Source organism: Symphalangus syndactylus, chromosome 14 (genome assembly GCF_028878055.3).
Source record: "Symphalangus syndactylus isolate Jambi chromosome 14, NHGRI_mSymSyn1-v2.1_pri, whole genome shotgun sequence".
NCBI lineage: Eukaryota > Metazoa > Chordata > Mammalia > Primates > Hylobatidae > Symphalangus > Symphalangus syndactylus.
This window is the reverse complement of record NC_072436.2, coordinates 63,293,756-63,319,812: the sequence shown is the minus strand read 5'-3', so window position 1 is coordinate 63,319,812 and position 26,057 is coordinate 63,293,756. Positions and strand designations below refer to the sequence as shown.

General features: G+C 45.4%; 1 protein-coding gene across 14 annotated transcripts in view; it reads right to left on the bottom strand.

Annotated features, from left to right (window-relative positions):
• The window catches only part of PRPSAP2 (phosphoribosyl pyrophosphate synthetase associated protein 2), a 79,335-nt gene extending 53,381 nt beyond the window's left edge, over positions 1-25,954 (bottom strand). Inside the window, exons 1-7 of one of the 14 annotated variants that reach the window (XM_055243241.2) lie at positions 23,961-24,159; positions 17,930-17,992; positions 15,403-15,498; positions 15,015-15,165; positions 13,622-13,674; positions 8,279-8,345; positions 3,092-3,264 (exon numbers count right to left, since the gene is read on the bottom strand). In XM_055243241.2, the coding sequence (XP_055099216.1) occupies positions 3,092-3,264; positions 8,279-8,345; positions 13,622-13,674; positions 15,015-15,133 (412 nt within the window). In that variant the 5' untranslated portion in view covers positions 15,134-15,165; positions 15,403-15,498; positions 17,930-17,992; positions 23,961-24,159. Of the gene's footprint in view, positions 1-3,091; positions 3,265-8,278; positions 8,346-13,621; positions 13,675-15,014; positions 15,166-15,402; positions 15,499-17,755; positions 17,854-17,929; positions 17,993-22,813; positions 23,161-23,960; positions 24,178-24,447; positions 24,518-25,865 lie in introns of those variants that run through there. The other 13 variants (XM_055243242.2, XM_055243236.2, XM_063617793.1 and 10 more) reach the window with 13 other exon arrangements.
• Positions 25,955-26,057: the final 103 nt, after the last annotated feature.

Sequence of the window (26,057 nt, the reverse complement as noted above, 5' to 3'; positions counted from 1 at the left end):
ACATGGTGAGACTCCATTTCTACCAAAAATACAAAAAACTAGTCAGGTATGGTGATGCATGCCTGTAGTCCCTAGTTACTCTGGAAGCTAAGGTAGGAGGATCACCTGAACCCAGGAGGTCAAGGCTATCTCCTGGTAGTGAGCAGTGATCACACCACTGCACCCCAGCCCAGGCAACAGGACTGAGACCTGCGGGGAAAAAAAAGGTATCAAGACAAACTGCACCAGCCTGGAAATTGGAGAAAACAGAAAACCTTCACCACCTTTGTAACGATCACCAGAAAAGTGTAAGGAAAATTCAGTATGAAAAATTGTTTAAAGCATTACTTGCCCAAAAGAACAGGAAAGTAAGTCTGGAGGCCCATCAAGCAAGGCTGGTGGAGAAGATGGGCCCTTTCCTAAAGATCAGCAGGCAAGCCTGCTCCCCTCACCAGCTGCCTGTCATAGTGTTTACAATGGGGTAGGCTCCTGAGATTGCTTCGGGTTGAGTTTTTAAAATTTTTTTTTTTTTTTTTTTTGAGATGGAGTTTTGCTCTTGTTGTCCACGCTGGAGTGCAATGGCGCAATCTTGGCTCACCGCAACCTCCGCCTCCCGGGTTCAAGCAATTCTCCTGCCTCAGACTCCCAAGTAGCTGGTATTATAGGCATGTGTCACCACACCTGGCTAATTTTGTATTGTTAGTAGAGACGGGGTTTTTCCATGTTGGTCTGGCTGCTTTCAAACTCCCAACCTCAGGTGATCTGCCCACCTTGGCCTCCCAAAGTGCTGGGATTACAGGCGTGAGCCACCGCACCCTGCCTAGTTTTTAAATGTTTGTTTTACATTTGCCTTTATTGAAAAACTATCTTAGAAAGTTTATTCTGGGCTGCACATGGTGGCTCACGCCTGTAATCCCAACACTTTGGGAGGCTGAGGAAGGTGGATCACCTGAGGTCAAGAGTTCAAGACCAGCGGCCTGGTGCAGTGGCTCACGCCTGTAATCCCAGCACTTTGGGAGGCTGAGGTGGGTGGATCACAAGGTCAGGAGTTCGAGACCATCCTGGCTAACACGGTGAAACCCCATCTCTACTAAAAATACAAAAAATTAGCCGGGCGTGGTGGCAGGCGCCCGTAGTCCCAGCTACTCGGGAGGCTGAGGCAGGAGAATGGCGTGAACCCGGGAGGTGGAGGTTGCAGTGAGCCGAGATTGCGCCATTGCACTCCAGCTCAGGCGACAGAGCGAGACTCCATCTAAAAAAAAAAAAAAAAAAAAAAAAGAGTTCGAGACAAGCATGGCCAACATGGTGAAACCTCGTCTCTACTAAAAATACAAAAATTAGCCAGGTGTGGTGGCGGGTGCCAGTAATCCCAGCTACTCACGAGGCTGAGGGAGGTGAATCACTTGAACCCAGGAAATGGAGGTTGTGGTGAGCCGAGATCGTGCTACTGCACTCCAGCCTGGATGACAGAGTGAGACTGACTCAAAAATAAAAAATAAAAATAATAATAATTAGTTGGGCATGGTGGTGTGTGCCTGCAATCCCAGCTACTCTGGGGGCTGAGGCAGGAGAATTGCTTGAACCCGGGTGGTGGAGGCTGCAGTGAGCCAAGATCATGCCACTGCACTCCAGACTGGGCAACAGAGCAAGACTCCGTCTCAAAAAACAAACAAACAAAAAGTTTTATTCTACAATAAGTACCTGTCTTAAAATGCAGTGATATGGGGACTTTTATTCTATTTACTCTGTGCAAATGCTCCATGATACATACCTTCTAAAATCATATACATTCAGATTGGGTGTGGTGGCTCATGTCTGTAATCCCAGAATTTTAGAAGCATAAGGCAGGTGGATCACTTGAGGTCAGGCGTTCGAGACCAGCCTGGCCAACATGGCAAAACCCCATCTCTACTAAAAATACAAAAATTAGCCAAGTGTGGTGGCAGGCACCTGTAGTCCCAGCTACTAGAGAAGCTAGGGTACAAGAATTGCTTGAACCCAGGAGGCAGTGGTTGCAGTGAGCCGAGGTGCCACCCCTGCACTCCAGCCTGCGCAACAGAGCAAGACTCCGTCTCAAAAAAAATAAATACAATAGAATAAAAGTTAAAATAAAAAATAAAATCATAGGCCAGGTGCAGTGGCTCATGCCTGTAACCCCAGCACTTTGGGAGTCCGAGGTGGGCAGATCCCTGAGGTCAGGAGTTTGAGACCAGCCTGACCAACATGGAGAAACCCTGTCTCTACTAAAAATACAAAATTAGCCGGGCGTGGTGGCGCATGCCTGTAATCCCAGCTACCTGGGAGGCTGAGGCAGGAGAATCGCTTGAACCGGGGAGGTGGAGGTTGTGGTGAGCCAAGATCATGCCATTGCACTCCAGCCTGGGCAACAGGAGCGAAACTCCATCTCAAAATAAATAAATAAAATAAAATCATATACACTTATACAAGTGCGCACACAAACAAACACAAATATATCGACACACATAGCCAATAACAACTATGAAGGTTATTTAGAAACACAGGAAAAATACTTAGGTTGTTACCTGAAAATGCCTAACACAGAATAGTATGTATCTTTTCCAATATATGCCTATCTAGGCAGACACGGTGGTATATGCCCATAGTTCCAACTGAGTACTCAGGAGGATCACTTGAGCCCAGGAGTTCAAAGATCATCCCACATAGCTTCCCAAAGCATTGGGGTTGCAGGCGTGAGCCGCTGCACCCAGCCATTACTTTGATATTTCTAAGGTAAAAATAAAACTCCAGCAGGGTATGGTGGTTCATGACTATAATCTCAGCACTCTGGGAGGCCGGAGCAGAAACATCCCTTGAGGCCAGCAGTTCAAAACCAGCCTGAACAACATAGTAAGACCCAGTATCTACAAAAAATTTAAAAATTAGCAGGCAGGGTGGTGTGTGCCTATAGTCCTAGCTACTTGGGAGGCTCTGGTGGACTGCTTGACCGTAGGAGTTCAAGTTGCAGTGAGCTATGATCACGCCACTACACTCCAGACTAGGTGACAGGGCAAGACCCTGTCTTAAAAAAGAGAGAATAAATAAATAAAACTCCCAGGCCCCCAATTAATTGTGAAACATCTGCCATTCTTACCAGCTTTGCACATCATGGAAGCCAGCAATTTAGAGACAATGGAGCCTCTTTTTCTCATCTTGCACTGCTTGCTATAAGGAAAGTAGGGTATCACGCCAATGATGCTCTTGGCACAAGAGGTCTTACATGCATACACCATGATCAGGAGCTCCATGATGGTGGTGTTCACATCCCTGTAACAAAGACACAGCAAATCTCGTCAAGGGATCTACAACACAGTATTCCCTGTTCCAAAAAGTGTCAGCAGTGTGTTACTCATGCCTTGATACAACCTAAGGTGCAAGGCAGAAAAAAACCAACCAATAAATTCCTCTTTTCTCAGGCCTCCATAAGATGCCCCACCCTACTTAAGTACTCACAGAGGAGCGTGTCCACAAGCTCCCACTATGTGCATCTGTGCCCCAGGAGTCGGCCTGCCCTCAGTCATCAGTCAGAGGAAATTTCCATGCCAGTGGCCCTAAAATTAATGCCTCCAAATGGCACACCTATGTGAGCAATTCTCTCTCCTCTCCTGCCTCCACCACTGACTACCCATTGGCCACAAACATTCTGTTACTTCCATTAACACGACTCATAACCACTCTCCCCTCTGCTTCCCTTTGCTGTACATCTTAAGAGAGTCGTCTAAACTATCTCCAATTTATCTACTCTCATTCTCTCCCAAATAGTCCAGTGAAGCTTTGTTTTCATAAAGGTCATCAGTGGCCTCCATGCGGCCATGTCCACGGTCACTTGGCTTCCAGAATGCCCCTCTCTGGTGTCCTCCTTCCACCCTTGGTTTCTTTTGCTTGGCTTCTCCCCAGCCTGATGTCCCAGGACTTGCTCATGTGTCCTCTCTTTCTGTTTCCTCTCATCCTTTGGGCTTCTCATCTAATTTCACAGCTTCATAGATGGTGGCAACTCTCAAATTTACAACTCCAGTCCAAACTTGAGGATCCGCCCCTCCCCTCCTGCCTGGCCACACCTGACCCTGTTCAGTCCTCTCACAGGCAGCTCACACCACTAAGGGCCTTGCTCTAGGCGTTCTCACTGCCTGCAATACTTTTCTCCCCACCTAGTCACCTGACTCTCCCTCACCTTCTCTAGTCTCTGTTCAAATATCACCTCCACAATGAGGCTTACCCTGTCTGCCTCTCTCTGCCCTCTTGCCACTACCATCTCACCATGCTGTCTTATTTTTTTCCAAACCATTCATCACCTTCTAGATAATCTATTTCTTTATTATGCTCACTTTATGTCTTCTTCCACTGGAATATAAACTCCACAAGGACAAGGATCTTTCTCTGTTTTAATCATGGAGGCATCTCGCATACGTGTAACTAACTGTAATTCACATATTGTAGACATTCAAAATAAGTATTTGTTAATGAAAGGAGTGAATGGAAACACAGAACATTCAGGTGAGTAGGTTCTCTGTCACTATCCAACAAGTCTGACATCTGATGAGTTAAAAGAGACTTTCACCCTATTAGGAACAAAAAAAAAAAGATTTTCAGAAAAGTATTCTATGGGAAGGATAGGAGTGGAGGAACAAGGCTTTCCATTACTGAACTAAGGAGAGTCTTGTTTGAAATACAGGAAAACTTGAGTTAATAGATGGAATTTTCTTAATTTTAAATTTCTCTTTTTAGTGCTACCACTAATCTGTAGTAAAATGAAGTATAAGATATATCTAACAACACTAAATCATTTTTTTGTTCGTTTGTTTTTGAGATGGAGTTTTGCTCTTGTTGCCCAGGCTGGAGTGCAATAGCACGATCTCGGCTCACTGCAACCTCCGCCTCCCAGGCTCAAGCAATTCTCCTGTCTCAGCCTCCCGAGTAGCTGGGATCACAGGCATGCGCCACCACACCCGGCTAATTTCGCATTTTTAGCAGAGAGAGGGTTTCTCCATGCTGGTCAGGCTGGTCTTGAACTCCCGACCTCAGGTGATCTGCATGCCTGGGGCCTCACAAAATGGTGGGATTACAGGCTTTTGTTTTTTTTTTAAGACGTTGTCTCACTCTATCACCCAGCCTGGAGTACAGTGGCGCAATCTCGGCTCACTGCACCCTCCGTCTCCTGGGTTCAAGCGATTCTCATGCCTCAGCCTCCCAAGTAGCTGGAATTAGAAGCGCATATCACCATGCTTAGCTAATTTTTGTATTTTCAGTAGAGACAGGGTTTCACCATGTTGGCCAGGCTGGTCTTGAACTCCTGATCTGCCCACCTCGGGCTCCCAAAGCGCTGGGATTATAGGTGTAAGCCACCTCGCCCGGCCTTTTTTTTTTTCCACTTTGAGACGGAGCCTTGTTCTGTTACCCAGGCTGGAATCCAGTGGCGTGATCTCAGCTCACTACAATCTCTGCCTCCTGGGTTCAAGCAATTCTCGTGCCTCAGCCACCTGAGTAGCTGGGACTACAGGTGCTCATGACCATGCCCAGCTAATTTTTTGTATTTTTAGTAGAGACAGGGTTTCACCATGTTGGCCTGGCTGGTCTCAAACTCTTGGCCTCAACTGATACGCCCACCTCGACCTCCCAAAGTGCTAGGATTACAGGCATGAGCCACCACATCTGGCCCTCAACACTAAATGTTATTTCATGGTATTTCACAAAGAAGACCATGACGTCCAGACTGTGCAACATGGACAAGACTGAGAACCCGAGCTAACACAAGCTTACGTCAGGTATGGAACAATGCAAAATGAGACACGGAGAGAAAATGAAAGGGGTGCTGAGTGGTTCCGATTAGAGGAATATGAAACTGACAAAAGACAGGGGCACAGGATAAGTATTGAAACGTACAAAAATAAAGAACCAGAAGGACTTGAAAATGAGAAGGATCAGCAGTCACCCTTCTGAAGTCCTAAATTCTAAGTCCGGGGGAGCCCTCAATGCCTACCCATCCCCTTGGGTAATCCACACAACCTCTGTGCATTTATCCAATGGAATCACACTTGTCTGTAAGGAGAAAAAAGTACCACAGACACAGAAACCAAGGAGCCAGAAGCCGTGTAAGTTGTTCTGTGCCCGCCCCTTCCCTACCCCGATGCTGGAGGTAAAGGGTTAAGATGTGGGCACAGGTGAGTCCTCTACTTCCACCCTGGTTTGGTGGCAGACCTGGGAAAGAGGACAGCAGCAGCAGGGGCAGTTGGCGCTCCGTGCCCCCACCTCCAGCTCTGCTGAGAATCCTGGGTGTCACAGCAGAAGGTGAAGCCAGGGCACCGTGGCAAAGGCCCTCCACACTCTCCCTCCTTCAGAGCACACCCGTTTGCCAGGGCTATAGGATGCAAGGACAGGTCTCCCCTGCCACTTCTCTTCCCAGAAGAGATGGGGGTTTTGTGACTTCATCCCAATAAACCAAAGACCAGGAGAGAAAATGTTCAAAATTTAGGTGAAAAAATGTGTGTTCCAAGACTAAAGTCTCCGGAAATGTCCTTCTTCTTCCCTTTCGTTGGTATTATATATATATATATACACAAATTAAGCATGCGGCAACTTTCAGACTCTGTAAGCTAAAAAATAATGCACTAGACAAACTGATTTCTAGACATTAAAAATTGTTCTGAGCGAAGAACTTCATACACAGAAGCATTTGGGGACATTTGTGGACAAACACACAATGGAAAGTGGGGCTTTAAGGGCAGGTGTGATAGGCTCACCTTCTATATTGCTGGAATCTCAGCAATATAGGAGGTCGAGACAGGAGGATCACTTGAGGCCAAAAGTTTGAGACCAGCTGGGCAATATAGTGAGACCTCCATCTCTACAAAAAAATGAAAAAATTAGGTGAGCATGCTAGTGCATGCCTGTAGTCCCAGCTACTTGGGAGGCTGAGGGAGGAGGATAGTTTGAGCCCAGGAGTTTGAGGTTGTAGTGAGTTATGATCTCACCACTGCACTCCGGCCTGGACAACAAAGCAAGACCCTACCTCTAAGAAAAAAGAAAAAGAAAAAAAAAAGTAGGGCTCCAGGTGATCACCCTCCCTTCCAGAGTGCCAGAGACAGCCTCATGCACTGAATCTTCTATACCCAGCTTAAGCATATGTGACCAATTTCCAGAACACAGGTATGTCAAAGGTCACACCAGACAGGAATACACAGTCCTTCAGTACAGTCTTTTATCCTCTCAGCTAATTTAATTTATGTAACAAAACAGTAAATAATGATCACTTTTATATGCAATAAAAGCTTAAAGAACCCCAACTAAGAAAGCTCTCCTCCCCTAGCCTCTGTTTCTTTTGGGGGAGAGGAGGGAACTAGAAATGCTTCCCTGCAAGTTTTACAAAATTCTGGCTGTCAATTGTTAGGAAACTTAATGTATACTACTATCATTAACAGCCTCTACTCCAGGCCGGGCGCAGTGGCTCACGCCTGTAATCCCAGCACTTTGGGAGGCTGAGGCAGGCAGATCACCTGAGGTCGGGAGTTCGAGACCAGCCTGATCAACATGGAGAAACCCTGTCTCTACTAAAAACACAAAATTAGCCGGGCGTGGTAACACATGCCTATAATCCCAGCTACTCAGGAGGCTGAGGCAGAATTGCTTGAACCTGGGAAGCAGAGGTTGCGGTAAGCTGAGGTTGCGGTGAGCCAAGATCGCGTCATTGCACTCCAGCCTGGGCAACAAGAGTGAAACTCCGTCTCAAAAAAAAAAAAAAAAAGAGCCTCTACTCCAATACTTGGTTATTTCCACCCATTAAGAACACTGAGTGGCTGGACACGGTGGCTCACACCTGTAATCCCACCACTTTGGGAGGCCGAGGCAGGCAGATTGCCTGAGGTCAGGAGTTCAAGACCAGTCTGGCCAACATGGTGAAACCCTGTCTCTACTAAAAATAAAAAAATTAGCCAGGCGTGGTGGCGCCAACTGTAGTACCAGCTACTCGGGAGGCTGAGGCAAGAGAATCACCTGAACCTGGGAGGAGGTGGTTACGGTGAGCTAAGATCGCACCACTGCACTCCAGCCTGGGTGAAGGAGTGGGACTTTGTCTCAAAAAAAAGAAAGAAAGAAAGAAGGAAAAACACTGAAAGAACATGTAAAAGTCAGCAGTTATGTCAGAAAACTTAGTTTTCTAAATTCTAAATTGGTAAGATATACTAATTTTAAGACTATTATAACTCTTCCTGGCTAGCCATCTATCATTATTTTAAACACGCATGCCTAAACTGAAACCCAGAAAGCAACACTTCTGCTGGACACTCACTTTGAAACGGTTTGGATGATGAAAACATCTTTTCCCCTCACAGACTCTTGAATCTGTACTCTCGTTTCTGGCAGGAAAAGGGAAAAAGAAGAGAGGGAAAGGCATATAGTTCAAATTTTTCAAAATACACAAAAAAATCTGTATCATTCCCTAATGTAATAAAATATGGCAACTCAAACTGTTATAAGACTCAGTAGGCTTTAGATGTTACAAGGGATAATACACATATGCCATTAATCACTTTTTAAAACACAGCTTTAAGAGGGAATTGCATTTCTGACTTGAAATAAGTAAACGTATAATTCTCACCCCTTATATATACAAACAGTGAGTGCTGTACCACTCCCAGCATGGTATCTTTTTTTTTTTTTTTTTTTTTGAGACGGAGTCTTGCTCTGTCGCCCAGGCTGGAATGCAGTGGTGCGATCTTGGCACATTGCAAGCTCTGCCTCCCCGGTTCATGCCATTCTCCTGCCTCAGCCTTCCGAGTGGCTGGAACTACAGGCGCCCGCCACCACGCCCAGCTAATTGTTTTGTATTTTTTTAGTAGAGACAGAGTTTCACCATGTTAGCCAGGATGGTCTCAATCTCCTGACCTCGTGATCCGCCCGCCTCAGCCTCCCAAAGTGCTGGAATTACAGGCGTGAGCCACCACGCCCGGCCTGAGCATAGTATCTTTATAGAAAATTGTAGGCCAGGCACAGTGGCTCATGCCTGTAATCCCAGCACTTTGGGAGGCCAAGGCAGGCAAATCACCTGAGGTTAGCAGTTCGAGACCAGCCTGACCAACATAGAGAAATCCCATCTCTACTAAAAATACAAAATTAGCCAGGCATGGTGGCGCATGCCTATAATCCGAGCTACTTGGGAGGCTGAGGCAGAAGAATCGCTTGAACCCGGGAGGCAGAGGTTGTGGTGAGCCGAGATTGTGCCATTGCACTCCAGCCTGGGCAACAAGAGCGAAACTCTGTCTCAAAAAAAAAAGAAAAAAAAGAAAAAGAAAATTATATATTCATTCAATCAGCATCAACTGAGAATGTATTAGGTACAAAACATTGTATGTTGTGAGAAACAAAGATAAATAAGACCTAATATCCCTACTCTCAAAATATGTGTGATCAGCCATAAAGAAACAATTAGACAAATCCATAATGGGACATTCTACAAGACAACCTCTTCAACAAGTCACTGTCACAGGAAGAAAAAGGAAGAGGTGAAGGGATTGTTCTAAAATACAAGAGACTAAAGAGATATTTTTAAAAAAAAATCCCTTGAACTAAGAATCCTGGTTTGGGGTGGAGGTGTTGGAAAAAACAACTATAAAAGACTCTTTAGGCTGGGCACGGTGGCTCACACCTGTAATCCCAGCACTTTCGGAGGCCCAGGCAGGCGGATAATCTGAGGTTAGGTGTTTAAGGCTAGCCTGGCCAACACGGTGAAACCTCGTCTCTACTAAAAATACAAACATTAGCTGGGCTTGGTGGTGCACAACTATAATCCCAGCTACTCAGGAGGCTGAGGCAGGAGAACTGCTTGAACCTGGGAGGCAGAGGTTGCAGTAAGCCAAGATCGCACCACTGCACTCCAGCCTGGGTGACAAAGCCAGATTCCATCTCAAAAAAATAAAAAATAAAAAATAAAAGACCCTTTAGGACAACTAGGGAAATGTGAATATAGGCCATATATTAGATGATTAAAGAATCGTTGTTGGGCCAGGTGCGGTGTCTCACACCTGTAATCCCAGCACTTTGGGAGGCCAAGGCGGGCAGATCACTTGAGGCCACAGAAAAAAAAAAGAATTGTCCTTAATTGTTAAGTTAATTTTCTTTTCCTTTTTTTTTTTTTTTAAGACAAGGTCTTGCTCTGTTGCCCGGCAGGCTGGAGTGCAGTGGCGTGATCCCAGCTCACTGCAACCTCCACCTCCTGGACTCAAGTGATCTTCCTGCCTTAGCCTCTCAAGTAGCTAGGATTACAAGTGCACGCCACCAACCCTGGCTAATTTCTTTATCTTTGGTAAAGATGGTGTTTTGCCATGTTGCCCAGGTTGGTCTCCAACTTCTGGTCTCAAGTGATCCACCCACCTTGACCCCCACAAAGTGCTGGGATTACAGGAGAGCTGCCATGCCCGGCCCGTAGTTAATTTCTTTAAATTTGATAATGGTATCATATTTATTTAGGTGAAGGTAATTATTCCTAGAGGATGCATGGTCAAGTATTCAAGGATTAAGTGTCTGCAACTTACATTTTTTTTCTTTTTTTGGGACACATCTCGCCCTGTTGCCTAGGCTGGGGTACAGTGGTGCAAATATGGCTCACTGCAGTTTTGACCTCCTGGCCTCAAGAGATCCACCCACCTCAGCATCCCAATGTGCTGGGATTACAGGTGTGAGCCACCGCACCCGGCCTGCAACTTAATTTCAAATGGTTTGCCGCATACATATTCATATGGCAAAATGTTAACTGTTCAAGCTAGGTGGTAGTTCACTGTACTATTCTTTCAACTTTTTTATATGCTTGAACATTTTCATTAAAAATGTGGGAAAATAGTTTGGGAGGGTGAGGTGGACGGATCACTTGAGGTCAGAAGTTTGAGACCAACCTGGCCAACATGGTGAAAGCCCATCTCCACCAACAACACAAAAAATTAGCCAGGCGTGGTGGCACACACCTGTAAGCCCACCTATTTGGGAGGCTGAGGCAGAGAATCACTTGAACCTGAGAGGGGGATGTTGCAGTGAGCCAAGATTGTGCCACTGCACTCCAGCCTGGGCAATGGGGCAAGACTCTGTCTCAAAAAAAAAAAAAAAAAAAAAAAAAAAGTAGCAAAATGGGAACAGATTGTGAGGAAAAGTAGAAAAAAAATGTTGGAAAAAACAGAATACAAGTTTACAAAAGAATGTGGTATGATGTTAAGAAAATGAGCTTTACCAGCCTGGGCAACATGGCAAAGCCCCGTATCAAAAAAAAAAAAAAAAAAAAAAAAAAAAAAACTTATGGCTGGGTGTGTGTGTGGCTCACACCTGTAATCCCAGCACTTTGGGAGGCTGAGGCACGAGAATCACTCAAACCTGGGAGGTGTAGGTGGCAGTGAGCCGAGATGGCCCCACTGCACTCCAGCCTGGGTGACAGAGCAAGACTCCATATTAAAAAAAAAAAAAAAAAAAAAATAGCCTGGCAGCATGGTGCCCACCAGTAGTACCAGCTACTGGGGGGGCTAAGGTGGGAGGAGCACATGAGCCCAGGAGGCAGAGGCTGCAGTGAGCCCTGATCATGCCACTACACTCCAGCCTGAGTGACACAGAAAGACCCTGTCTCAAAAAAAAAAAAGAAAAAAAAAGAAAATGAGCTTTAGAGTCAGGGAGATCTGGATTCAAACTGGACCTCGTACCTAACATCAATCCCTGAACTCCTGAACTCAGTTTTTCGGTATCTGGTAACAGTAAGAAATCCACAAATATTCCTTCCTTCCTTCCCAATAAACACCAAGTATTTTCCCTCCCTTTATTCAGAAACCTGGAGAGTGGACCAGCCTCCTGGAGTCTTACGCCACTGCTTCTCCCTTTCACCTTCCCTCCTAGACTACAGACAAAGAACATCATTCGATTCCCTCTAGGGGAAGAATCTTCTCCAAACTCTCCTTGCAGAATTTAATTATACTTTTTCCCTACTGATGCCACATAGGGATCTTGGGAGACAGGAAAGAGGCAGTAATGGAGATAAACACGGGAACAGCAAAACTTGTGCCTTTTTATCAAAGCCTCCTGTAGGCTTTATAATATGTAAATATTTGATAAAATCCTGTAGGGGGGCCAGGCCTGGTGGCTCACACCTGTAATCCTGGCACTTTGGGAGGCTGAAATGGGAGAACTGCTTTTGCCCAGAGTTTGAGATGAGCCTGGGCAACATAATGAGACCCTCGCTCTGCCAAAAAAAAAATTTTTTTTTAAATCTTCTAGTGGAAAAGGAACAGGAATAAGTATATATTGAGCACCTACTGTGTGCCAAAAACTGGTAGGCACACAAGTTATCCCACTTAATCCTCAAAACAGCCCTAATTTACAGTTTATTTATAGTTTAGAAAGGTTAAATAACTTGTCAAGGATAAGGTGTGTAACTCTCAAGCCCATGCAAGCTGTCCATCACTCTTGCTAAAATAATTTCTTTCTTTTTTTTTTCCCCTGAGACAAAGTCTCACTCTTGTTCCCCTCCAGGCTGGAGTGCAATGGCACAATCTCGGCTCACTGCAACCTCCACCTCCTGGGTTCAAGCGATTCTCCTGCCTCAGCCTTCCGAGGAGCTGGGATTATAGGCGCCTGCCACCACACCCGGCTAATTTTTATATTTTTAGTAGAGACAGGGTTTCACCATGTTGGCCAGGCTGGTCTACACACTCCTGACCTCAGGTGATCCGCCCGCCTCGGCCTCCCAAACTGCTGGGATTACAGGTATGAGCCACCACGCCTGGCCTAAAATAATTTCAAATATCCACCATTGCTAAAGAAATTACAAAGATCACTTTCTATTTATTTATTTATTTATTTTTGAGACAGGGTCTCACTCTGTCACCCAGGCTGGAGTGCAATGGTATGATCACGCCTCACTGCAGCCTCCACCTCCTGAGCTCAAGCGATCCTTCCACCTCAGCCTCCCTAGTAGCTGGGACTACAAGTGCAAACCACCACTCCCGGCTAATTTTTGTATTTTTAGTAGAGACAGGGTTTTGCCGTGTTGCCCAGGCTGGTCTCAACTCTTGAGCTCAAGGAATCTGCCTGCCTCAGCCTCCCAAAGTGCTGGGATTAGATGCATGAGCCACCACACCTGGCCCTACAAAGATTAAATAACACTTTTTTTTACAACTTGGGAGAATTATGTAATGACATATATCAATTAGCAAAAAGTATTTCTTAACGATATTTTATGAAATCTAACCCAAGGCAGCTTAGGTGCAGATAAAGACTAACTAAAACTGTGGTCACACAGGATTTATTCATCCTGTCTAAGGTGACAGGATTTACTCATCCTGCCTAAGGTGACATAAATTTAAGCAACAGTTGAACTCATGTTCATTCAGTTGACCAGCTGGTTCAAATATGTCTGCAGCTTTTACTGAATGAAGTCTCAGAACTGGAGTTCAAGCCCCAGAAATGACTTGCACCAGGGTACATATCTAGCTGGTATTAGTGAGAGCTAAAAAACCACTCTGTTCTACCTTGCCTGCCTGACTTCTTGCTAATGGAAATGTACAACTGAATCAAATCGTTTCAATAGTAAAGGATGAAGGACTGAGCCAATATGCCACATTTCACAAAAAGGTCAATGTTCCACATGACCAAGATAGCTCACCTCTGTTAGGTTCCTGGTAAACCTGCACTTTGCCCATCTCCACCCCCAGCCGCCTAGAAAAGAGAAAGGGGGAAAAAGCTGAAAAAGTAATAGAAGAAACCCAGTATCTTTACTATTTAAGGAGACTCGTAAATCGATGAGTAAAATAAAATAAAGTTATTCTTCTTGTCAAATTTAAAGTCAACATTAAATTGTTACATCAATCCATTACCTAGCCCCTCACCCCAACCCCATGTCTCCCCAGGAAGGACTATGCAGTGCCGCTCTGCTTGCCTCACCAGCCATCTTCTTTGGACACTCTGTACTCCAGCCCATGTTCCTGAGACACACCAAGAACTCCTCCTGCATGCTGCAGAGCCTTGGAATCTGCTGTTCCCTCTGCTTGGTGGGCTCCGCCTCCAGACCTTCACTTGGTGGCTCATTCAGGTTTCTCAACTCACATACCATCCCCTCAGTTTAAAGGCACTTCAGCACACATGCTAAAGCAGAACAACCTGCCCCATCATTACTTTCACACAGTTTTCTTCATAGCGTTGATCATCATCTGAAATTACCTTGTTTGTTTTTCTGACTTGATTTCTGTTTGGCTCCCATACTAAAATGCAAATTTCAAAAGAACGATGGATCTTGACTCACTGATAATCCCCAACATCTAGATCAAGGTCTAGTACACAGTAGTAGGGGTACAATATTTGTTTAATAAATATCTAAAATTATACTCAACTATAAGCTATAAGTTATTTCATATAATATACATGTTAATTTTTTTTTTTTTTTTTTTGAGACAGAGTCTCGCTCTGTTGCTCAGGCTGGAGTGCAGTGGTGCAATCTCAGCTCACTGCAACCCTCCTGCGTTCAAGCTATTCTCCTGCCTCAGCCTCCCAAGTAGCTGGAACTACAGGCGCCCACCACCACGCCCAGCTAATTTTTTGTATTTTTAGTAGACGCGGGGTTTCACTGTGTTAACTAGGATGGTCTCAATCTCCTGACCTCGTGATACACCCGCCTTGGCCTCCCAAAGTGCTGGGATTACAGGCATGAGCCACCACACCCAGCCCCAGTGTGATTTGTACTCAAATAATTATATATATATATATATATATATATATACACATACATATATAGAGCACCTAATACAATCCCTGGCACTTATAAGGCACTCAATAAATGTCTGCTGAAAGAATATGTAGGGAGATGGGATAGTTTACAAAAAGAATAGCCCTTAATATATACAGATGAGACATATTACACGAACATCTTGCATGATGAAAAAAAGATACACACATAATTATAAAATATCTGCTTTCAAGTTTAACAATAACTGCTAATCAGATTATCAAATTTAAAGCATCACATAATGAATATAGATTTTAATAGCACAATTATAACTCACTCTGCAATTTTCTTTGAGAGCTCCATACATGATGAATTCGAGTTTGCTGAAAACAACACCAGACCACCTTTGGTTATGTTCATCTTGGTTTCTAATTCAGGTGGCGTCACACAAAACATCAAAACCTTCTTGGTTTTCCAATTTTCAGAGCCTAGAAGAATACAATACTTATTAAAAACTGCCATATGATATGAAATATACCTGAATGGATTTTTTTTAAAGGAAACGACTTCAGCTGAAGGAAATTAGTTTCCATCCTAATAGTATTGTTAAAATATTAGATATATATGGACAAACAGAAAGTTCACTTGGATTTCAGGGTCCTAAATTTATGGAAATACATTATCACATGATGTTCACAACCACTAAGAAGAAATGATAAACTTACAAGAAAGGCGGAGCTGAAGAGCTCAATGTTTTACTGATTGCTGCTTAAAGTCAATTATGGACAACCTCCTTTTATTCTCTGACAACAAAATTCCTCCTGGATTAACACACAGAAAAATGGCAGAGCCATTAGCGAGAACAGGGACTGATTAATCCTTAAACAAAGAATAAATGACCCATCTACACCCAGCTTTTCCTGTAATCCTTGTTTACCATAAAACCTTTCCCGGCCTTTCAGCTGCCCTGTGTCATGTCTAAAACTGACCTCTCATCTTCATTTTCCTCAAGTGGAACACGGGCTGACTGGATAATCACCTTGAAGGACACTTAAGTGACCACCCAAATGACAGGCAGTGGGCCAAAAATAAAAAGGTCCCTGGCTTAGAAGTCATCAGTGCTGGCCGGGTGTGGTGACTCACGCCTGTAATCCCAGCACTTTGGGAAGCCAAGGCAGGTGGATCACGAGATCAAGAGATCGAGACCATCCTGGCCAACATGGTGAAACCCTATCTCTACTAAAAATACAAAAAATAGCTGGGCGTGGTGGCACGTGCCTGTAGTCCCAGCTACTCGGGAGGCTGAGGTGGGAGAATGACGTGAACGTGGGAGGCAGAGGTTGCAGTGAGCTGAGATCGTGCCACTGCACTTCCAGCCTGGCGACACGGCAAGACTACATCTCAAAAAAAAAAAAAAAGAAAAAAAAGTCACCATCAGTGCTGAGTGTCCTCATCACGTAATGGAGGTGCTAGATGGGAGGAACAGCAACAATCCAGCAGGCTGTGGGCAGAGGGGCCCTTTCTCAGCAAGCCCACTGCATTTCCACAGTTGTATGTTCACCTGGGACTTCTGGGAAGGCTGGTGGAGATCATCAATGAGCTGAAACTAAGCTAATCTTTTTCATTATTCTCAAATTTTAATTATACAAGTAAAACACAAACTCATCCTCCCTATAAAAACCTGAAACATGGCTGGGCGCAGTGGCTCACACCTGTAATCCCAGCACTTTGGGAGGCCAAGGCAGGCAGATCACAAGGTCAGGAGTTCAAGACCAGCCTGGTCAAAAGGGTGAAATCCGTCTCTACTAAAAATACAAAAATGAGCTGGCATGGTGGCGGGTGCCTATAGTCCCAGCTACTCTAGGGGCTGAAGCTTGAGAATTGCTTGAACTCAGGAGGCAAAGGTTGCAGTGAGCCGAGATTGCACCACTGCACTCCAGCCTGGGGACAGAGCGCGAGACTCCGTCTCAAAAAAAAAAAAAAAAAAAACCTGAAACATGATAGTTAAGGATAAAGTCACCAGTCTCGATCCCAGGTCCTCCCCAGAAGTGAGGGTTCTTATCAGTTTGGTAGGGACAACATCAGACCTTTTCTATGCATTTATAACATGTGACCTCCATAAAAATTATATACGGCCGGGCGCAGTGGCTCACGCCTGTAATCCTAGCACTTTGGGAGGCTGAGGCGGGCAGATCACTTGAGGCCAGGAGTTCGAGACCAGCCTGACCAATATGGTGAAACCCCATCTCTACTAAAAATACAATAAAAATAAAAATAAGTCAGGCATGGTGGTATCTGCCTGTAATCCCAGCTACTCATGAGGCTGAGGAAGGAGAATCGCTTAAACCCAGGAGGCAGAAGTTGCAGTGAGCTGAGATTGCGCCATTGCACTCCAACCTGGGTGATGAGAGCAAAACTCCATTTAAAAAATTAAAAAAAAAAAAAAAAGGCCAGGCGCAGTGGCTTACGCCTGTAATCCCAGCACTTTGGGAGGCCGAGGTGGGTGGATCACCTGAGGTTAGGGGTTCGAGACCAGCCTGGCCAACATGGGGAAACCCTGTCTCCACTAAAAATACAAAAAATTAGCCGGGTGTGGTGGCGCACCTGTAGTCCCAGCTACTTGGGAGGCTGAAGCAGGAGAATTGCTTGAACCTGGGAGGCAGAGATTGCAGTGAGCTGAGATCACGCCACTGCATTCCAGCCTGGGTGACAGAGTGAGACTCTGTCTCCAAAAAAAAAATTAATTAATTAAAAAAAATACATATCTACATGTGGAGTGTGTGTGTGTGTGTGTGTGTATATAAAATGTTTCAAACACAAAAAGATGTAATTGTGCAACTGTATCTATAATTTGCTTTTTCACTAACCAGTCCATTTTGGCAATCTGGGTTAGAAGATACAGACTTGGCCAGGCATAGTGGCTCATGCCTGTATCCCCAGCACTTTGGGAGGCCAAGGCCAGAGGATCGCTTGAGCCCAAGAGTTTGCGACCAGCCTGGGTAATGTGGTGATACATTACCACCTCTACAAAAAATTTTAAAATTAGCCAAGCATGGTAGTGCATGCCTATTATCTCACCTACTTGGGAGGCTGAAGTGGGAGTATGACTTGAGCCCTGGAGGACAAAGCTGCAGACAACTATGTTCACACCACTGCACTCCAGCCTGGGGGACAGACTGAGACCCAGTATCCAAAACAAACAAACAACAACAACAACAAAAAAAAAACACAAGAAGATATTATAATAGAGACCTATTTTGCACAGTCCCACTAGCACTTCCTGCAGAGGCATTCCAGCTGGCACAACCCAGGAATCTGCAATGGGAAATATGGCAGACTACAATGCAATTTACCTTAAATTTGCCTATGACTTATAAACAGAAATGTATACACAACTAACCAAAGCCCCAAAGTGACCAAGGTGAACAGTGGCATCTATACCACGGAAGTGGCTTTGGGGCAGAGATCAGCAAATTACAGCCTACAGGCCAAATCAGGTCCCTTGAAAGCCTATTTCTGTAATACAGGCAGTAACATAGCCACACTCATTTGTTTACAAATTGTCTCTAGATAACAACAATAGCACCAAGTATGCCCCACAAAGCCTGAAATATTTATTATCTAGTCCTTTACAGAAAAAGTTTGCTAAGGCCTTTTACAGGACAACGTAGCATCTGCAAAGGCTACTAGCAGAGTGGCTGGTATAAATGAAAGAAATTGGCTGGGCGCGGTGGCTCACGCCTGTAATCCCAGCACTTTGGGAGGCCGAGGCGGGCGGATCACGAGGTCAGGAGATCAAGACCATCCTGGCTAACACAGTGAAACCCCGTCTCTACTAAAAAATACAAAAAATTAGCCGGGTGTGATGGCGGGTGCCTGTAGTCCCAGCTAATCGGGAGGCTGAGGCAGGTGAATGGTGTGAACCCAGGAGGCAGAGCTTGCAGTGAGCCAAGATTGCGCCACTGCACTCCAGCCTGGGCAACAGAGCAAGACTCCGTTTCAAATAAATAAAAGAAAAGAAAGAAAAGAAAAGAAACGAAGGAAAGAAAGAAAGAAGAAGAAAGAAAGAAAGAAAAGAAAGAAAGGAAAGAAAGAAAGAAAGAAAGAAAGAAAGAAAGAAAGAAAGAAAGAAAGAAAGAAAGAAAGAAAGAAAAGAAAGAATACGTTTAATCATCAACATTCTGGCAGGGATCTTAAATACTTCTAAAGCCATCTCTCAACCAATAAACATGTGTGTTTAAGAACAAAAGGTATGGCCAGGCACAGCAACTCACACCGCTAATCCCAGCACTTTGTGAACCCAAGAGTTTAAGACCAGCCTCAGCTACACAGTGAGACCTAGTCTCCACAAAAAAATCAAAAAATGAGGTGGGAGGATCACTTGAGCCCAGGTGGTCAGGGCTGCAATGAGCCATGACTGCACCACTTCACTGCACTTCTGCCTGGACGATGGGAGTGCGACCTTGTCTCAAAAAATAAATAAATAAATAAATAAATAAACAAATAAAAAATTGCCGGGTGCGGTGGCTCATGCCTGTAATCCCAGCACTTTGGGAGGCCGAGGCGGGCGGATCACGAGGTCAGGAGATCGAGACCATCCTGGCTAACACAGCGAAACCCCGTCTCTACTAAAAATACAAAAAATTAGGTGGGCGTGGTGGTGGGCGCCTGTACTCCCAGCTACTCGGGAGGCTGAGGCAGGAAAATGGCGTGAACCTGGGAGGCGAAGTGTGCAGTGAGCTGAGATCATGCCACTGCACTCCAGCCTGGGAGACAGAGCGAGACTCCGTCTCAAAAAATAAATAAATAAATAAATAAATAAATAATAGGGTGTTACAGGTCCAGGAAAAGAAACAAAAACAAACTAATTTTCCTGTAGTTGTAAATACAGGTTTTAGAGTCAAACTCATGTTTGCATCTTGAAATACTTCCCCTAAACTCACAGTGAGGACTTGCATAAGTTATCTAATACTCAAAATCTCTTAGCCTCAGTTCTGCCATCCATACAACTGTGAAAACTGACCCCACAGGTGACTGTAAAATTTCTGCAAGGCACTTAACACAGTGCCCTGCATATCGGACATGCTACTTATGAACTGACTTCTAATACCTTGATTATCTACCATATGAGTACAGTAATAGCCATGGGGGGAGGGGCATTTCTTTTTACACCCCTTAACCTTCAAATAAGAAGCTCCTTAAAGTACAGCAAGATTCCTGATAGGAGTTGGAACACTTAGAATGAAAGTATTTTAGAGGTAGGAAGAGATCTTAGAGGTAGTTCAGCCTATCCCTCCTAAATCTTTTGTTCAAAGCCCATCTGTAGGAATCCTGCCAAAGAACCACTCAGCAGAAGCTTGAACAGTCCCAGGTCTGATGCCCACATCCGCTGAGGGCCTATCATTCCAAATTCTTCCTTAGAACATGCTGTGGCCAGGCGCAGTGGCTCACGCCTATAATCCCAGCAAACTGGGAGAGCGAGGCAGGAGGATTACCTGAGGTCAGAAGTTCAACACCAGTCTGGCCAACGTGGTGAAACCTCATTTCTACTAAAAATGCAAAAATTAGCTAGGCCTGGTGGCACACGCCTGTAGTCCCAGCTACTCAGGAGGCTGAGGCAAGTAAATCGCTTGAACCCGGGAGGCAGAGGTTGCAGTGAGTGGAGACTGCACTACTGCATACCAGCCTGGGTGACAGAGCAAGACTGTCTCAAAACAAACAAAGAACATGCTGAGATTCCTCTTCCTGCAGCTTCTGCCCACTGGTTCTTGTCCTCTCCTTAGAGATTTATGGGAAACATCAAATTCCTTTTCCACAGGACAGCCTCCAAACTATTTCAAGACAGCTCTCCTGCCTTTGTATATTTTTTCCAGGATATTTCCTGAAGTCTTTCCTTATCTCTCATGGTTTAAAATGGCCTGCAACACCCTGCATGTGGTCTCTAACGTTCTAGGCTTCCAATATAGGCTTCTATATTAGAATCCTAACCTAAGACCACCCTCAAAATGACATGGTGGAGTGGACTGGGGAGCATCCACTTGGAAATGACTATCAACATAGTCATGCTTTGTGACTATTCATTTCATGAGTTATTCAAACATAAGGGCTGTTTCTTTTTCTTTTTTTTTTTAAGATAGAGTTTCACTCTTGTTGCCCAGGCTGGAGTGCAATGGTGCAATTTTGGCTCACTACAACCTCCGCCTCCCCGGTTCAAGCGATTCTCCTGCCTCAGCCTCCTGAGTAGCTGGGATTACAGGCATGCGCCACCATGCCCATCTAATTTTGTATTTTTAGTAGAGACAGGGTTTCTCCAAGTTGGTCAGGCTGGTCTCAAACTCCCAAGCTCAGGTAATCCACCCGCCTCAGCCTCCTAAAGTGCTTGGATTACAGGCGTGAGCCACTGCGCCCGGCCAAAATGCCTGTTTGTAGTTTTAGTTCTCCTTTCTCCTGTTGGTAATTAAGGCTGTGTTCTTTACCAAGCTTCAAGAAAAGAGTTATAAAGACTATCTTCAAAAACATGATAATCATCGAGATGGGGCTGGCAGGAGGCTTGTTAGCACAAGGTTTTAGTGTGAAATGAGAACACTCCCTTATTTTCCCCACGAGCTATAACTGCTTTATGTTTATTCTAAATTTACTCTAGAATGTGTGAGAATTATTTATAACATGTATGAAAACACACCATTTTCAGAGAATCTTAGCACCTTTTGAAGAGCAAATCATACTCCTCTTTTGAATAAGATTTGAGAATCTGTCAAGTCTCATGAATGAAGAAACCACACTGAGAGATCATTTCCTTTGGACAGACTAGCAGTCATTTCAAAACCACTCACCCACATTTCAGATGAGAAAGACTCACATTGAAGTGTGTTGTCTTTCCGCTAAAGCATCTACTGTGTAAAATACCTTCTACTTAAAGATGGCTGAAGTAGGAGTGTGAAGAGTTGGGTTTGCCTTCCAGCTACTAGGCCATGTGGACATCACTTGTCCTTGCTGGGCCTCAGCCTTTACCTTCCAGACAAGAGATATAACCTTGGTAAAAAGCTTTCCCCATCAGAATTTAAGGTCCAGGCAGCAGAGATTATTTTTTACCATTATATTCTCTGCTGTATACCCTGTGCAGCTGCCACACTACCGGTAGAGGCTAAACAAATGATTGCTGAATAATGCCTGACCTCAATGAGTCACAATGATTAACAAATGAAATTGAAAGATGAACTAAAAGGCATCATAAAGTATAAAAACCGGCCAGGCACAGTGACTCACGCCTGTAATCCCAGCACTTTGGGAGGCCAAGGTGGACGGATCACCTGAGGTCAGGAGTTCGAGACCAGCCTGGTCAACGTGGCGAAACCCCTATTAAAAAATACAAAAATGAGCCAGGTATGGTGGCATGCACCTGTAACCCCAGCTACTCGGGCAGCTGAGGCAGGAGAATCGCTTGAACTTGGGAGGCAGAGGTTGCAGTGAGCGGAGATCGTGCCACTGCACTCCAGCCTGGGCAACAGAGCAAGACTCTGTCTCAAAAAATAAAAAAGTATAAAAACTTATGTTTATTGGCCAGGCATGGTGGCTCACACTTGTAATCACAGCACTTTGGGAGGCCAAGGCAGGCAGATCACGAGGGGTCAGGAGTTTGAGACCAACCTGACAAACATGGTGACACCCTGTCTCTACTAAAAGTGCAAAAAATTAGCCGGGCGTGGTGGCGTGTGCCTGTAATCCCAGCTACTCAGGAGGCTGAGGCAGGAGGATCGCTTGAACCCGGGAAGCAGAAGTTGCAGTGAGCTGAGATCACGCCAGTGCATTCCAGCCTGGAAGACAGAGCAAGACTCGGCATAAAAAATAAAAAATAAAAATAAAAAAACTTATTACGTATGTTTATTAGTGATGTGCCTCACTCTGAGGAAATCTGTTTTTAATATCAATGTTGATGAGAATTTGAAGGGCAAATTCTAAACCGAATTACTCTTCCACTCCTCTATGATCCCAGGCTCTGCTTCTCTCTCCAACGGAAGGTCAACTCATGCCTAACATCTGAGTGTTCACAATGCTTATGACAACCCAGTGAAGCAAGTACTAGAATGAGACCCATTTTAGACAGGGAAAGCTAGGTTTCCAGATGAAGAAACTTACTCAAGGCTGCAAAGCCTCTAAGCAGCAAAAATAGCTCGGTCTCAGCATGATCTGTAGTAGTTAGTCGTATGCAACAGTGGGCTGCACAGCCTGTCTCTCAACCCACACAGAAAACGACTTGGCACCCCGCTGAATTCTGCATACAGAGAGCAAAATCGGACAAATACCCACATTTTGAAAAATGTCTATTGTAAACATGTCTTGTTTGGAAAACAATTTATATAATAGTGCCAAAGAAAGAAAACAGAAGTTTGATTCAGTATTTCCACTTCTGGTAATTATCCCAAGGAAATAAGGAAAAAGCTATATGCTCAGTGATGATGGTCAACATAAGACTTTTTAAAGAGCAAGTACACCAGACCTGTGTAAAGGTTCCATAATAAAGTAATTAAGTAAAACACAGAATAGATATTCAATAAATATTCAACACGACGCAAAATACCTATGAATGACTTTAAGTGGAACGAGCTCAAATCACAACTGAGTAATAATAGTACACACCAGGGCAGCAGGAAAGGAATAAGGACAAAAAGGACATGCTTTAGTGGGGTTCAATAATGTGGGTGAATTATTTCTATTTGTGCAATTAAATTTTTTAAACACTAGAGATCACACCTCCTCAAGCCCCAAAGCCCCATTCTGCATTTTCATACCCCTTTCAAAAGCTAAACACCCAAACGGAGCCAACATTAACATAAGAGAAAAATTATTATCACCAAGCAGAATACTTAAAAATTTCATCACAGTTCCCCCTCAATCTCTGCTGGGGTGAGTTCTGAGTTGGATAAAATCATCCTTTAAGAGGTGAGAGATATATTCGTGACTACCAAGGCCAGGTAAATTAAAATCAGGGGCTCCGTGTCAGCTTAAGGACGGAGAATGGCTGGGTCTGGGCTTGCTTTCAGAGCTGCTCACCACAGGTCCCATCATCAGGGTTCCACTCCCCAGCGGCGCCTCAGGAGCGGAGAGAGCCCAGGCACCAGACGCCCGCCCCCTCCCCCGCCGACCCCTGGCGGGAGAGGAAGAACAGAGGGAAAAATGGAAGGGCCGCGGGCGCGAGGTCGCCCCCGTGAGCCCCCAAGCAGCCACCACCCAGGGACCCCGACCCGTCCGCCCGCCGGCGCCGCGGGCTCCCCGCCCCTTGCACCTGCGCCCAGCAATGCCGGAGTCAGCCAGCCCTCGCCGCCGCTCGCCACTGGCTCCCGCCCGCCTACCTGGCCCCGACCCCAGCCCCGGCCCCGCCGCAGCCTCGGCTGCAGAAGGAAGAAAGCGCCGGGTCTCCTGGCGGCGTCTCTAGGAGCAAAATGGCGACTCCATGCCCAAGATTGGCGTCCGCGGTGACTGCGAGTCCGGTGGGCGGGGCGGGGCGGGGAGGGGGCGGGACTAGAGCCCGGACAGCGGAGGCACCTGGCTGGGGGCTGGGGGCTGTGGGCGTGGCCCACCAGTGGGGAAGGCGCGAGGCAGTGGGTGTAGCCACAGGGGTGGAGTCGGGCTGGCACGATGGGCGGGGCGGTGGGCGGGGATGCGCCTGTTCTGGTCCCTGGGGAGCTGCTAGCCCCACACCAACTATGACAGTCCAGGCAGGTTACAAGGAATGAATGTGGACAGAGTATTACATTTGGAATTACAAATACATGGGTTCAAGCCTCCACTGGCCTGTAACCTTGGACAAGTCATTTCACCTCTCTGAGCTTGTTTCCTCATCTGAAAAACAAAGATAGCAGCACCCATTCCATAAGACTGTTGTGAGGATTAAATGAGACAACACGGCCAGGGGCGGTAGTTCACGCCTGTAATTCCAGCACTTTGCGAGGCTGAGGCGGGCAGATCACGAGGTCAGGAGTTCGAGACCAGCCTGACCAACATGGTGAAACCCCCGTCTCTACTAAAAGTACAAAAAACAAACAAAAAAATTAGCCAGGCGTGGTGGTGCGCGCCTGTAATCCCAGCTACTCAGGAGGCTGAGGCAGGAGAAACGCTTGAACCCGGGAGGCAGAGGTTGCAGTGAGCCGAGATCGCGCCACTGCACTCCAGCCTGGGTGACAGAGCAAGACTCCATCTCAAAAAAAAAAAAAAGACAGTGCTTTTAGCACAGTTCTGGGTGTATAAAAAAATGATCAGTTTTTCGTTTGTTAGTTTTTTGTTTTGAGACGGAGTTTCGCTCTGTTGTCCAGGCTAGAGTGCAGTGGCGTGATCTCAGCTCACTGCAAACTTCGTCTCCCAGGTTCAAGTGATTCTCCTGTCTCAGCCTCCCTAGTAGCTGGGATTACAGGTGTGCGCCACCACGCCCGGCTAATTTTTTGTATTTTTAGTAGAGACAGGGTTTCACCACGTTGGCCAGGCTGTTCTCAAACTCCTGACCTCAAGTGATCCGCCCGCCTCGGCCTCCCAAAGTGCTGGGGTTACAGGCGTGAGCCATCGCGCCCAGCCATTATCAGTTAGTATCGTTATTTTCCTTGTTGCCTTTTTTCTTTTATTATAAAGGAATTGGTGCCTTTGGTATCCATTGCCTAAGTTCTTTATAACTTAGGTAATGTTTACTCTTTATTGTATGGATAACATAATAATAGCAAACACATGCGTCCTCTTTTAAGTGCTTTACATATATTAACGGTAACTTATTTAATCCTCACAAGAGCATAAGGTAGGTGTTGTTATCCTCTCCATTTTAATAGTTGTGGGAACTGAGACGACGACGTTAAATAACTTTTCCAATGACAAAGCAGTGGACAGAATTTCGACCCAGGAGGCTTTGCATCAGTCTTCACTTACCTAATCCCTATACCACATCTTCTCTCCAATTCTGCTTTGGATTTTTCACAATAATGAGGCATGAAATATTCATCAGAGGTTGCAGAACTAGCTATTGTCTTTATAGTCCAACGTCTTATTTTAGAAACGAAGAATACAAGCATCTCAACTAACGAATTATAAATTAGGTGAGACTTCGTGAAATGGAGTCGTTTGAAACATTTCCTTTGCCTGACAACTTTACAGGGACACGCCTTTTTATAAAGAGCAAGTCCCATGAGCCCAGTGATTATCTGCATACCAAAATTGATTCCTCTTCAGCGGTACCTCGGCTGGGCTCACGTCCCTTTTGCGCTGGCATCTAACTCCGGTCACAACCCCCACCCCTCTGCTGTGGCTGGCGCAGATTCCACGCGTCACATGTTGGCATGTGACTGGATCTGGCCAGTCAGAGAAGTTCATCCCTCTCCGCTCGCTGATTCGCTCCAAAGAT